Consider the following 14025-nt stretch of genomic DNA (forward strand, 5'->3'; position numbering starts at 1 on the left):
TCAACCCACAGACCTGCACCAAAGACCTACAACATCATCTTGCAGCAGATGGAGTCACTGTGCATCGTTCAACCATTCGGCGCACTTTACACAAGGAGATGCTGTATGTCAGAGTGATGCAGAGGAAGTCTTTTCTCCACCCACAGCACAAACAGAGCCGCTTGAGGTTTGCTAAAGCATATTTGAATAAGCCAGCTTCACTCTGGAATAAGGTGCTGTGGACTGATGAAATAAAATTGAGTTATTTGGGCATAACAAGGGGCGTTATGCATGGAGGAAAAAGAACACAGCGTTCCAAGAACAACACCTGCTACCTACAGCGAAATATGGTGGTGGTCCCATCATGCTGTGGGGCTGTGTGGCCAGTGCAGGGACTGGGAATCTTGTCAAAGTTGAGGGACACATGGATTCCACTCAGTATCAGCAGATTCTGGAGACCAACGTCCAGGAATCAGTGACAAAGCTGAAGCTGCGCCGGGGCTGGATCTTTCAACAAGACAACGACCCGAAACACTGCTCAAAATCCACTAAGGCATTCATGCAGAGGAACAAGTACAACGTTCTGGAACGGCCATCTCAGTCCCAGACCTGAATATTATTGACAATCTGTGGTGTGAGTTAGAGAGAGCTGTCCATGCTCGGAGGCCATCAAACCTGAATGAACTAGAGATGTTTTGTAAAGAGGAATGGTCCAAAATACCTTCAACCACAATCCAGACTCTCATTGGAACCTACAGGAAGCGTTTAGAGGCTGTAATTTCTTCAAAAGGCAGATCTACTAAATATTGATTTCATTTCTTTTTTTGTGGTGCCCAAATTTATGCACCTGTCTGATTTTGTTTAAACAATTATTACACACTTTCTGTAAATCCAATAAACTTCATTTCACTTCTCAGATATCACTGTGTGTGTCTCCTGTATGATATATTTAACTGACAGTTTTTATTGTAACAACCATTTATACAGGAAAATAATGACTATTAACAAGGTTGCCCAAACTTATACATCCCACTGTATGAGTAGGTTTCCAGTACACATCAGCTTTTAGATGTCCCCACTTCCTATGACCCCCCCCGCGCTCTGTGCAGACATGAGTGAGAGAGATTGATATGATACCGGCTCGGATGTCACCCGGATTAACAAGATCTGCATCAGGTGTTATAGAGAATTATATTAAGTTATCTAGTGATTACACTTCGATGGCCCGTCGCAGCAGAACATAATCCCAGAGATTAGAGCAGAGTAGATTAGTGTGGATGCTGGTGGTGAAGATGGAGGCTTGGAAGGAGCAATGAGCTCGACAGTGTGGGAAGTGATGTAAGCTTGGATCAGCCACCAAAGAGCACACAGATGTGTGACTACAGATTTTCCTTACTGAACTTACGCATCAGCTTCACGTCACTCAGAAAACCACTGAGTTCCTGTTGTCAGCCTTAATTTAGCATGAGGTAAGACGCTCTGTTCCTCGAAGAGAAGCTCCGCCTGGTGATTGTGGACAGAACTACTGAGCGAAGCCCCACCCACTCCACCTCTACCCTCATAAATGTTACATTATAATAGCATGAAACATCATCAACCAGAAAAGAAACACTGATATGTGAGGAGGAAGAGGCATGCACGACTGCCTCTCTGACTTCCTCTTCTCAGAAACTGGTCAGTGTGTGTTCAGACACCGGAGTGAGAGTCAGGATGAAGCTGAACATCTTCTGCTGCCTGTTGGCCTGCACTCTGAGCGCTGACGTCACAGCAGGTGAGAAACTTTATTTCTAACAGGTTATATCATTTAATATGTTTTCATTTTTATTAGTCAATGCAATTATAAGACAGGGTTAGGGTCAGGGGCTGGGGTGAGTGGAGGGGAGGGGGTGTCTATATGTCCCCACCGTCTCTGATATTTGCTGCTGCGTCTTGAAACAACACAAACATCAGTTAGTTCAGGAGCGGACTTCACTTCTGACGCTGACTCTGGATGGCATTACTGTGAGCCTGGTTCTGCAGGCTTCTTCCTGTTAAAAGGGAGTTGTTCCATCCCACCGTCGCTAAGTGTTTGCTCATATGGGGTCATATGATTGTTGAGGTTTTCTCTGTATTATTATTGTTATCCACCGCAGTCAAGTGAGCCGTCATTTGGGAGAAGCGGTTAATCCAGATGTAAAAACACATGAATGATCCAGGCACATGACGCAGTTCATTGGTCGATAACTCACCGCTCAGTCTCAGAGCTTCTGTGTCAGACATTTTTGTAACAATCAAACAGGAGTGGAGCTGACAGCAATCCCATCAGGCAAGATCAAGCTTCACCAAAGTTATGTTTTCTCTTTAAAAATTCTGCATTTCTGTTTAAAAAGGAAATAAAACTATTAAAAGCATTAATATTATTAACCTACAGCTCTCAGCTGTTTCTTACATGTGCTTTTCTTCGTGTCCTTCAGCTCTGTGTTTAGTTCCTGATTTCTTTTTCAAGCATCTTTGTCGGTGGGCTAAGGTCAAATTAACAATCAGGCAGGAAAAAGAAGAAAAACATCTCCTTTTTTGGAGTTCATCTTACACCTCAGTGGTAAAGGAAGATGTCACCCTGCACTCAAATAACAGGAACCATCACTAACCACAATGTGTCAGATTATTTCCTGAGAAGGTTGGTGTGTGTCGGAGCCATATATGCACGACCAGCTGAGTTCCTGCTCTCGACAGAGACCAAAGCTGTGGCCGGAGCTCGTCTATTTCTGAGTCCTGATCAGATCAGGATGCATATCTGCTGCTGCCTCTTTGCTTTTGCTGAGCCGTAATGTTACAGTGGATACGGACTTCTCAGTGATATCCAAATGATCCTGCAGAGTGCTTTCATACATCAGTTTTAACACCTCTTGTATTTATTATGTTGCCCTACAGCTGCAGGCATTTTGATTGTCGATGTTTCAGTTTGCTTGTAATGGAATTCACTTGCAGTTGAAGGTTTTGGGTCTGTTTCTAAGCTTTATTCTAACATGAATTTGGAATATAAAAGTGTTTCCTGACAGATGTCTGATTCTTACAGACTCAGATTTAATAAATCACAGAGTATTATGAAAGACAGAGAATTTGCTGCTGATTCAATAAAAGGACTAGATGTTACAATCCCTGATAATACATTGCTTTGAGAAAGCAGCCCCGAAGCTTTACCAGCGGGACACATCACAAATTGTTCTACCAATTTTTATTTTATTTTCCAGTTTCGTTTTACTTCCTTGGTTAGGATGAGGGATTAGAAATCTGATCTAGTCTATAATATTTAAAGTATTTACATTTTTCGGGCACATCATCAGTAGTGGACCTTGGATTCATTGGGTGAATCGGCCATTATCACTAGACACCCTCATCCAAGGACGTGTCATGAATCGCTGTGTGCAGGCAGGAGATGAGGACCCAAGTGCAGGCTTCACAGAGGCAAATTGTGAACTCAAAAACACTGCTTTACTGCAGGCTCGGAAGTAATACAAAACAATATCAAAACTAAACTGGGAGAATTCTAAGTATTCTAAGCCAGGGTTGATCAGGCCCTGGATTGTGTCACTGGTTTATGTTAAATTGTTATTTATCTTCCACTTTCTTCTGTTTAGTTTTCTACAATTTATTTTCTTCTGTCAATTCACTGCAAAACCCCAATACATGTTCCAGAGAGGTCCATGTGTGTCCATGTGGTGTGCACTCTCTAGTCCTGTTTTCTGGTTCCCATCATGCTCTCTGTCTGTGGGGCATTTCCTGTTCCTAGTTAGCTTTAACATTAGCATTAGCCTAAGGCTAACTGCCATAATGTCCATTCTCAGTAAGGAAACCCCATCTTAGTTAGCTGTTAGGTAGCTTTAGCATTAGCTTAGTCTTAGCCTAGCATTATCTAGCCGCCACCTTATGTCCACGGGAAACCACTTTTTGTTTACATAGTCCACCATCTTGGATCTTGGTAAGCCCCTCCACCTTCTTCTTCGCCATTTTGTTTAATTCATCGCTATCTTGTATCCAGGACCAACGACACCCTCTTCCAAGTAAGACCCTGTCAGGGTTGATCAGACCTTGCAGTCTGTCTCTGGCATATAGAAAAATATTCTTATTAATCCATTTCCATCCATACTTTAGTGATAAAATAATTGGAAATTTAGGTATTAGTACTATTAAACTGTTATTACTTTTTAAAATGTCTTTCATATTTGTCTTTTATTTTCTTCAAAGGGATAGAAAAGGTGATAGTGAGACAAAAGAGAGAAAAGAGACATAAGAGAGAGAGGAGCCGGAAGGGGGGTGCCTGATCTGGCATCCAACACCTCCCTGCCGGATTGGGCTGTATGCTCTACCTCCCCGCTTTATCCCAGAAAAGGGAAAAAGGGAAAATGTTAATTATCACTAAACTAAATGTTTAAAGTATTAAACACACAGTTTGATTCTAATGTGTTTTACAGGAATACAGGAGGAAGTAATCAAAGAGAAGGACTCCATCACTCTGAAGTGTCCTCGCTCTGCGGACGCTAGACTGACGTGGAGCAAAGAACATGAAGGGATTAAAGTTTTCATTCTTTCATCTTATGGTAACACGAGCACAAGACACATCGATGACACGCGATTCAGTTTATCAGCTGAGAAGTCGCTGATCATCCTGAGGCCTGCTGTCTCAGACTCTGGAACATACCTGTGTAATAATGAAGCAGCTGTGCAGCTGACAGTGATCCCAGGTAACATCAGACTTTATCAAAACTGCTCTGGATGTTTCCTCTGTTCTCAGATCAGATTGTAACTTTACATGTTACAAATACCAAGTGTATTTAAACCACCTTACATTTGGCACTTAACTGTTTTGCTTGCTGCAGGTTTTCTAACCTTTGAATAATCTTCCTGAATAATTTATCAATAACACAAATTTGCAAATACTTCAGCAAACATCAGCAGGAGTGCTATCTGCTCCTTTGTGTATGGAGGAGCAGGATGAGCACTGCCAGAGCTACAAAACAACCTCCAGCAGGTCACTGCTGTGAATGTTTGTGACCAAATAATCAGGGGCAGATGTTACAACCCGTCTAGGGCCGGGCAATAACATGAGTGAGGCACTCGCTCCCCCCCTAAGACCCAAGCAGCGACAGGAAACAAATCTGTTCTCTATAATGTGATTTAATTATAAAGTGGCAAAGAGGGACAACAAAACGGGAGTGTCAACACTTCAGGGTGAGCTAAGGCCAAAATAATAAACAAAAACAAATCCCGCACCCCTGACCTTACCAAAACAAAGTCAAAAATAAAGACAGAGTCTGACCTCCTTAACTAATTCAAAACAGGAGAAAACTGGTGATGAAAAGAAACGGCAGCTCACCCCTACCCACTCCACTTCCACAACTGTCAAAGCAGTACTGCAGCCAGCGGCTGCCACAGGTACACTGCTGGGTCGTGAGGAGAGACGCGAGAATCTCCCCTGCAGCGGCACTCCAGCCTCCTTTTAATGGGCGGGTCCTCCAGCTGGAACCAGTCACGTCGGGGCTGTATATCCACGCACCAATCGGAGCAGGGCGATAAACATAAACAGATGCATTGACTGCACAAAACAAACACATAAAATGCAGGTTTGTAACACAGACTTCATGAGGGTGTCCTGAGGGCCCCACGTTCTCTAGGGGGCCCTGTCCTCACTGCCCGGCACCGTGCAGCTCGATTGGCATTTCCCATAGAATAACAGAACTGGCAGGTCCATCACTGGGCCCTGTGCTTTTCACAGATGAGACCAGGTTCACCCTCAGCACGTGTGACAGATGTGGAAGGGTCTGAAGAACCATAGAGAATGTTTTGCTTCCATTAACATTGTTCAGCATGACTGGTTTGGTGGTTTGTGATGGTCTGGGAGCTATATGCATGGAGAGACACAGACCTCTACAGACAAGGAAACACCACCCCCACTGCCATCAGGTATCAGGATGAAATCCTTTCACCTGCGGTCAGACCCCATGTTGGTGCAGTGGGTGGTTGTCACTCAGGTAGTAGAGCGGGTCACCTACTAACTGGAAGGTTGTTGGTTCTATCCCAGTCTGCTCCAGTCTGCATATCCTTGGGCAAGATACTAACCCCGGTTTGCTCTCGGAGTGTGAATGTGTGTCAATGTTAGTTAGGTAGCAGTAAAAACCTAGAAAAGTGCTTGTGTGAATGGGTGTGATTGAATGAATGAACAAGTTGTATAAAGCGCTTTGAGTGCTCAGATAGAGTAGAAGAGCGTCCATTTACCATTTCCAGGGTTCCTCCTGGTGCACAGCCATGACTGACCTCCTGTGGTGAGATTATACAGGCAGTGCCTGGAGGATAGAGGAACTGATACCATTGACTGGCCCCCACGGTGACCTCACCTAAATCCAGCAGAACACCTCTGGGACACTATGTCGTGGTTCATCCAACACTGCCATGTTTCACCTCAGGCTGTCCAGGAACTCAGTGATGGTCCAGATCTGTCAGAGAGATTCCCAGGACACCATCCCTCGTCTCATTAGATGTTGTCTGCCATAAATACAATCACATGGAAACCAAACAAACCGAGAACCATTTTGAGGTCCTGCAGTGAAATTTCTGCAAAATGGACTAGCCTGCTGCAGCCTTTTGTAGGTTTACATCCAACGATGTGGCATCCTGTCATTCCTGACACATTACCCAGTCCATATTCTAGATATCCAGCATGATTTCTTTTCCCACTCAGATCTGAAGTCTTTTAAAATTAGTCCATTCATTTTTTGAGCAGTGTATAAATGTATACATTTATCTATAACAATTTTCTTTTGCAGGAAAAGTCCATCAAAACAAGGATGGAAATGAGTCCGTCACTCTGCGCTGTCCTCTCTCTGTGGAGGGTAAGGTGACGTGGAGCAGAGAGAAGAGAGGAAGGAAAGCTGACATACTGACAGCTGATGGTAACACAGAGAGAAGACACATTAGTGACAAACGATTCAGCTCATCACCTGATAAGTTGCTGATCATCCTGAGGCCTGCTGCATCAGACTCTGGAACATACCTGTGTAATAACAAACCAGCTGTGCAGCTGATAGTGATCTCTCCAGGTAACAGGTGTTATTGTTCTGTGTGTGTTTTCTTACCTTTCACATATAAAGCTGTTTCAGCTTTCCCGGGTCCTCGAACCTTTAAATCTTCAGATCAAACAAACACTTTTGTACAAACTTTATGTGGCACAAACATAAACGCTGACTTTAAAAATGTTTCTGTTTCAGAAAAAAGGAAAATAGCCAGAGAGGAGGAGTCTGTCAGCCTCCCTTGTCCTCCCTCTGTGAAGGGTAACGTGACGTGGAGCAGAGAGAGAAATGGACGTGAAGTTGAAATTCTTACAGCTGATGGTGACACGGGCGGAGGACACACACGGTTCACAACATCAGCTGATAAGTGGCTGATCATCCTGAGGGTTGTTGTGTCAGACTCTGGAACATACCTGTGTAATAAGGAACCAGCCGTGTACCTGTCAGTGGTCCCAGGTAACATCAGACTTTATCACAGTTGTTCTGTTTCTCTTTTCTCTTTTTCAACCATCACATTAAAAAATAATAATAATATTGTGTAAAACTGAAGGTGCTTTTAGTGACATTAAATCAGATATGAGCTTCACCTCATTCTAATTAGAGATGTGAGCAACTTTACCTTCTTTGAACTTTATAGTCATGAAATGAATGTTTTGACCCAAAAGCAGCTAAATGCCATTGTCACTTACTTTGTGATGTTCTTGGTGAAATCAGGACTAATGTGTATTTATTTTTTCCTCCATCACTCACAAAAGGTGGCAGGAAACCACCAACACCAGCGATCACAGGTATGAGCACAAAGACCAAAATCTTTATCATAACTTCGAAGGTATTCAGATATTCATCCTTCCTGTGAGAGTGCAGCAACATTTATCATATACTCAATATGCAAAATTCAACACAATGTTATCTGAAGATAAAATAGTTGCATTTACTAGTTTAACCACTGAATACAGGTGTAGCTTATTGTACCTGTAGTGCAGTCAGAAGCTGTTTTGATGTAACGCTGATGTAGAACTTTAATGGAAGTAGAAAAAAATAGAAACAGAGTACAGCTAAAACTGCACGTGATCTGAGACGCTATTTTAAAAGTAGATGTGGATGTTTGTCTTTGTTCTTGTCATTAAGAACGGCGACTGCTTCTGATGGTCGGGACGACTGCTGCACTCCTCATCATCATCCTCATCACCACAGTTGTTTCCACCAGGACATGCTGTTCCAAAAAACAAGGTGGAGACATCATCTTACTGAACTGCTGCTAAGCTGCTCCACATCGTTACACACTGCATGAATTTAATGCTAAAAATAACATTCAAAAGAAAAATGTGCTTTTAGACATATTTATCATTGTGAAAACATAAATATAGAAAACAGTGACTCAGAAAGGGAAACATGATGATTTGGTCACAGGCAACAAGAAAGAATGAAAGAGCAGGTATAATTACACCAGGGATAAATGAACTTCCTCTACAGAGACTCTGACAGCCAGCCTCGGGGTGTGACTGTGTTGTGTAAATTCTCCAGAGTGGCATCGCTCCTTCTGGAATTTTTAAATGACCCGTTCACCCAAATTAATAAGGCTCATTATTTTCCTCCAAATCTCACCCCACCCTCGTTTCTTCCAGCTTACAGTTAAAAGTTGTCACTCTCTTATTGCATAGTGGTATATCCCAGGATAATAGAGTTTCCCCTTTAAAAATTAAAACAGAAGGTGAAGAAATTTATCATTAATATTTTTAAAAGGTTGACAGTAATCGACTCTTTGTGAATCCAGGCGAGGACAGCTTCATCATTTGCAGCACAAAATGTTTCTGAACAGTCACTACATGATGTTGCTGACCCAGTGTTTAGAGTTTTATTCTGGGCTTGTTTATTTCTTGAAAAGTTAGATATAAAAGTTATGTGCAGGGGTTGTCTCTATCACAGAACAGCATCATCAGGATGTGGCTCCACATTGGCCAGCAGGTGTCCGGGACAAATGCTTCAAATGCTTCAGTGTTTCATGAAGCCTCGCTTTCCCCGTCACGACTGTAAACTAGCAGACAGGAGAACACGAAAGGCTGAAAGACACACATGAGGTAATCAGGCTACGGAGCCCCTCTGATGACCATCCATCCATCTTCATCCGCTTTATCCGAGGCCGGGTCGTGGGGGCAGCAGCCTAAGCAGAGAAGCCCAGACCTCCCTCTCCCCAGCCACCTCCTCCAGCTTATCCGGGGGAACACCAAGGCGTTCCCAGGCCAGCCGAGAGATATAATCTCTCCAGCGTGTCCTGGGTCTGCCCCGGGGCCTCCTCCCGGTGGGACATGCCCGGAACACCTCACCCAGGAGGCGCCCAGGAGGCATCCTTGTCAGATGCCCGAACCACCTCAACTGGCTCCTTTCCTTTCCCTCTGATGACATGGTCCAAAAAATAAATAAATTGTGGCCACTAAATACTATTTCGAGGGCCCGAAATAGGTATAATGTGCGCACGAAATGCTAATTTGTGGGCACAAATTGGGTATAACGTGGCAACGAATTACGCATTTGTGGCAACGAAATAGATAACGTGCGCACATCATATTGATGCAATTCCTAGACAGCTGTGTAGAGACATAAGCATAAGAGTAGGCTAAACCTATACACCAAGGACAGAGACAGTATGATTGAGTTTTATTTTAGGCTGGGAATGAGCTACAAATGCATTTTGAAAAGCCTGGCAATGCAAGGAACCATTATTACGGAGAGACATTTAAACAGGATATTGAGAGCCCAGTTGCTTTACAGACGTAAGTACAACCTGGACGCCGGGGGAGATTTTATTGTCAACCAACTGCAAGGGCCTGGGAAGGATCACGGTTATCGATCAATTGTTTCGTCCCCACAAATTAGCATTTCGTGCCCACGAAGTAGTATTTTGTGGCCACAAATTATTTATTTTTTGGACCATGTCATCAGAGGGGCTCCGTATCAGGCAGAGGGAACACACCTGGGAACACAGGTGAACTAAATCTGACTGACAAGATAGGGAAAGCAAAAGTGTGAGACTCGGGTTAGGACACATGAACTTGGCACTGGGATGCCAGAAACGAGACGTGGAGACAAAACGTCACCTGTGTGCTCAACCAGGGTTCCAACCTTTTAACTATTAAATTAAAGTGTTTGGCAAGTTACTTTGAAAACGTAATTAATTATAGTTACTAGTTACTTCTTCAAAAAAGTAACTGAGTTAGTAACTGAGTTACAAGAGTCTAAAAGTAATTAATTACTAGGAAAAGTAAGTAAGTAAGTAAAGTTTTATTTATATAGCACCTTTCAAGATAAAATCACAAAGTGCACAGAAACTAGAACATAAAACAACATCAACCAAAGGCAAGTTTAAAAAGAAACGTAACTATTGTGTTACTTTAAAAACACGTTTAACCCCCTGGGGTCCAGGGTATAATTGGCCATTTTAACTACTTTTGATGTTTCCTCTACATTTTACCTTTAAAACTATTTGCTTTGCCTTGTTTGGTATCATCGTTTTCAGCACAACCTCACGTGTCTGAATTTACAGTTATGTTTTCATGTTGACATACTGTATTAACACAATTGATCTAAAATCAGACAAAAACCATAAGATCAGAGTAGAAAAAGTTATATTTTTTACTGTAACAACCACAAACATGTTTAATGAATCATATTTCATAACTTTAAATGCAAATATAAATTGTACATTTTTAAAATCCTATGCACAAGTTTTGCAAACAACAAAGTTATTTGCAGCCATTTCAAACTATTTACAGAACAATCAGCTGTTCTGCATTCAATAAGATGCCACAAATTATTTGTGCCACTCCAAAAAACTAATTTCTGTCCATTATAAAGGAGAACATCACAGCCTGATACCTGCAGGTCTGACAGCAGCAGGTGTATCACTGCTGTTTCTACCTGGAGACACCATTTACACTGTAATCTGCCTTTGCTGGCTTTTTGGCAGCGCCTGTAATTGTTCTGACAAAGCACACAAAACTATCAACTACACTACACATTAACTCCACACTCCAAACATGCCACACGTCACAAATCTCTCACATCTCAAAACTCTCTCTCTCTCTCACCATCACTCCTAAAACTTCCCCCTCTTCCTAAACAACCAAATGTCATGTCGCCATATCATTTTTGATTAGTCGACATTGTACATTTTTCCACCAACACTAATGGGCTGTTTTTTGTTTTGTTTTGTTTTGTTTATTTTTTGCTCATAAGCAGAGAGGTCTCGCTGCGCTGTCCTTAGACAGTAAACGTGACGAAACTATTGAGGAAAAAACGCCGCGTATATCTTGTTTATCATGACTCTGGTTTTACGTGGCCTATCAACACAATTTAAAAACTGGTTTATATCACCTTGTTGTTTTGTCTTTAAGTGGTCATGTGATTGACCACGACTACTTTATTCTTCCTCAGTCAAACAGCAGCACTCATGTGATTGTTTTGCCCCCTGAGCTCCAGGTGTTGTGCCAAAAAGTGATCGTGATTACCGTCTGCAGGAGCGCGCAGCTGCTTAAAGCTGTAGCGCCCAGATTACTTACAGCTACTTCCGTGCAACGGATATAAGAAGCGGTAAGCTGAACACAGCTTCAACCGTCTGTTTGATGAAAAATAGTAACGCGACCGCATTTCCTTGTTAGTAATGGTAATTCCCATTATTCCCATCACTGTAGATAAGATGCACAACCAGCTCGGCATAGTGTAAACATGCACTGTATGTGACAGGTAACCGTGAAGACAAGTGACATTTAACCTAGAAGAAGGGACAAACCAATTTTACTCATTATACAGGATGTCCACACTCCTGCCTGCCACACACAACCACCCAAAACCACTATTTTCTCTACTCAGTATAACACACTCAGCAGTCCACTCTCTGGAGATGGTTAAGTTTTTTTTCGCCCTTTGCAGGAAATGAAGAAAACAAGAACACCTGTCATCACGTAGTTCATGGCAACAGGTTTAAGCCTCCAAGCTGTGAGAAACAGGAAGTGTTGAATGTACCAGAAGGCAACCACATCTATCATTATATAGTCGATGTCAACAGGTTTCAGTCTGAAAATGGTACGAACTCACACTGTGTCACAGTGTTGGTGTGGTTTCTATGTAAATATGCAGATTTTATCAGAAAATATCAATTAAAGCCAGTTTCCACGACTGGTCATGTAAGTAGGACTTCTCATTACACTCTGCTTTGCTTCACTTTAAGGTTTTATCTCAATGCCGGCTCAACCGATTGGCATTGTTACTTTTTCATTAAATGGCAGAATCAAAATTTTGACTAAAGAAAGATGAAAATAAAGGTGTTTACAATAGAATAAAATAGAATAGCCCTTTATTGTACATGTACAACAAAACTGTGTTGAACTTGATGAATGTCTCCATAAACTATTCTCATATTTAACAGGTGGGAAAAGTTCTGCTGGATCAACAGCTGCTATACTCTTTGGCCAGTTTTCCGGGTAAATCATCAAACACTTTACTGTCGTCTTCTTCAAACACAGATTCTGACTTTTCTTTGTTTTTATGTTCATGGAGGCGACAGGCTAAGTTTATGACAATGTTGAAATGCAAACATTATGACTTATGATTAAGATAAAACACTCTCTAAGCATTAACTGAGCTGGCTCTGTGATATTTTACTAAAATTAATTTGAATACATTCTTAATATGTTGTATTTTCTCCTTTCACAGGTCCATCGTAGCAGATTACTTCATTATACTTCTTACTCAATGAGATCCAAAAGCAAAAGGAAATGATGACGGCTGAGTTTTACGCAAATGAACCTGAGATGTTAAAAAAAGATTTTTTGTTAAAAGTTAAAACCAAATGTTGAAGCTTTTTCATTAAAAAATCACATTTACTGCTTTTAAACTTGGTATTGGTGTGGTTCAATAGATTTTTTTGGCATTACTTCATCATCAATATGAAATTGGTTTCATTAATAATTTTCCTGGAGACCTAGTCGACTTAAAGGAGGAAATAAAATTAGACTGGGCTAAAAGTAAGAGACGCTCAGATATTAACTTAGATTTGAGAACCGTTTCATGGAAAATGTCAAAAACTGATAATAGAGCAGCGCCCCTACACAGGAAGTCTGGTTGTAGAAGAAGTCCTGATCGCTGATCCTGTGAGTCTTAGGTTCTGGAGCCGATGTGGGTGAGGAGACTCGCCCGGCCCGACTGCCCTGACGTCCCAGGTGTCTCCCCTGCTCGCCCTGATGTGATGAAACTTGAGTAGCTTTGCATGTCGAATCTTATCAGTCACACCTGTTGTGGCAGCTCCCCTCTCGATCGTGGCACTTGTACTTAATCTGGGATGGTTTCAGAAACCTGGACTGCTCCAAGAAAAGATATTACTTGGAAAGTACCTGACTCCGTGGTATAATTCTCAAACACGTAGCCTAAAGCAGATAACTCGTAAGCTGGAGAGGAAATGGCGTGTCACAAATTTAGAGGATCATCATTTAGCCTGGAGAAATAGTTTGCTGCTTTATAAGAAAGCCCTCCATAAAGCCAGAACATCTTACTATTCGTCACTGATTGAAGAAAATAAGAACAACCCCAGGTTTTTCTCTTCAGCACTGTAGCCAGGCTGACAAAAGTCAGAGCTCTACTGAGCCAACAATCCCTTTAACGTTAACTAGTAATGACTTCATGAACTTCTTCACAAATAAAATTTTTATCATTAGAGAAAAAATTACCAATAATCCTCCCACAGATGTAATATTATCTACAGCTACTTTTAGTACCATCGGTGTTAAGTTAGACTCTTTTCTCCAATTGATCTTTCTGAGTTAACTTCAATAATTAATTCCTCCAAACCATCAACGTGTCTTTTAGACCCCATTCCTACAAAACTGCTCAAAGAAGTCCTGCCATTAATTAATTCTTCGATCTTAAATATGATCAACCTATCTCTAATAATCGGCTATGTACCACAGGCCTTCAAGGTGGCTGTAGTTAAACCTTTACTCAAAAAGCATCT

The 14025-nt window shown here is 41.8% G+C and overlaps 1 protein-coding gene across 2 annotated transcripts; it reads left to right on the plus strand.

Annotated features, from left to right (window-relative positions):
• Positions 1 to 1621: 1621 nt before the first annotated feature.
• LOC120435895 lies at positions 1622 to 12863 on the plus strand. 2 transcript variants are annotated; one of them, XM_039606053.1, is made up of 9 exons: positions 1622 to 1750; positions 4431 to 4700; positions 6780 to 7052; positions 7221 to 7478; positions 7778 to 7810; positions 8151 to 8252; positions 11949 to 12101; positions 12445 to 12499; positions 12732 to 12863. In XM_039606053.1, the coding sequence occupies exons 1-9, from the start codon at positions 1690 to 1692 to the stop codon at positions 12772 to 12774; spliced, it is 1248 nt and encodes a 415-aa protein (XP_039461987.1). In that variant the 5' UTR covers positions 1622 to 1689; the 3' UTR covers positions 12775 to 12863. The 2 variants fall into 2 exon arrangements, with proteins under 2 accessions (XP_039461987.1, XP_039461988.1); XM_039606054.1 differs by lacking the exon at positions 11949 to 12101.
• The last annotated feature ends 1162 nt before the right edge of the window (positions 12864 to 14025 follow it).

Source organism: Oreochromis aureus, linkage group 22, assembly GCF_013358895.1.
Source record: "Oreochromis aureus strain Israel breed Guangdong linkage group 22, ZZ_aureus, whole genome shotgun sequence".
Classification (NCBI taxonomy): Eukaryota; Metazoa; Chordata; class Actinopteri; order Cichliformes; family Cichlidae; genus Oreochromis; species Oreochromis aureus.

Excerpts from the sequence above, each read along its gene's own strand:
- LOC120435895 (XM_039606053.1), top strand. The coding sequence starts at position 1,690 with ATGAAGCTGAACATCTTCTGCTGCCTGTTGGCCTGCACTCTGAGCGCT. Across the intron at positions 4,701-6,779 it reads GCAGCTGACAGTGATCCCAG|GAAAAGTCCATCAAAACAAG; the intron begins GTAACATCAGAC and ends TTTCTTTTGCAG. Across the intron at positions 12,500-12,731 it reads CTCTTTGGCCAGTTTTCCGG|GTCCATCGTAGCAGATTACT; the intron begins GTAAATCATCAA and ends CTCCTTTCACAG.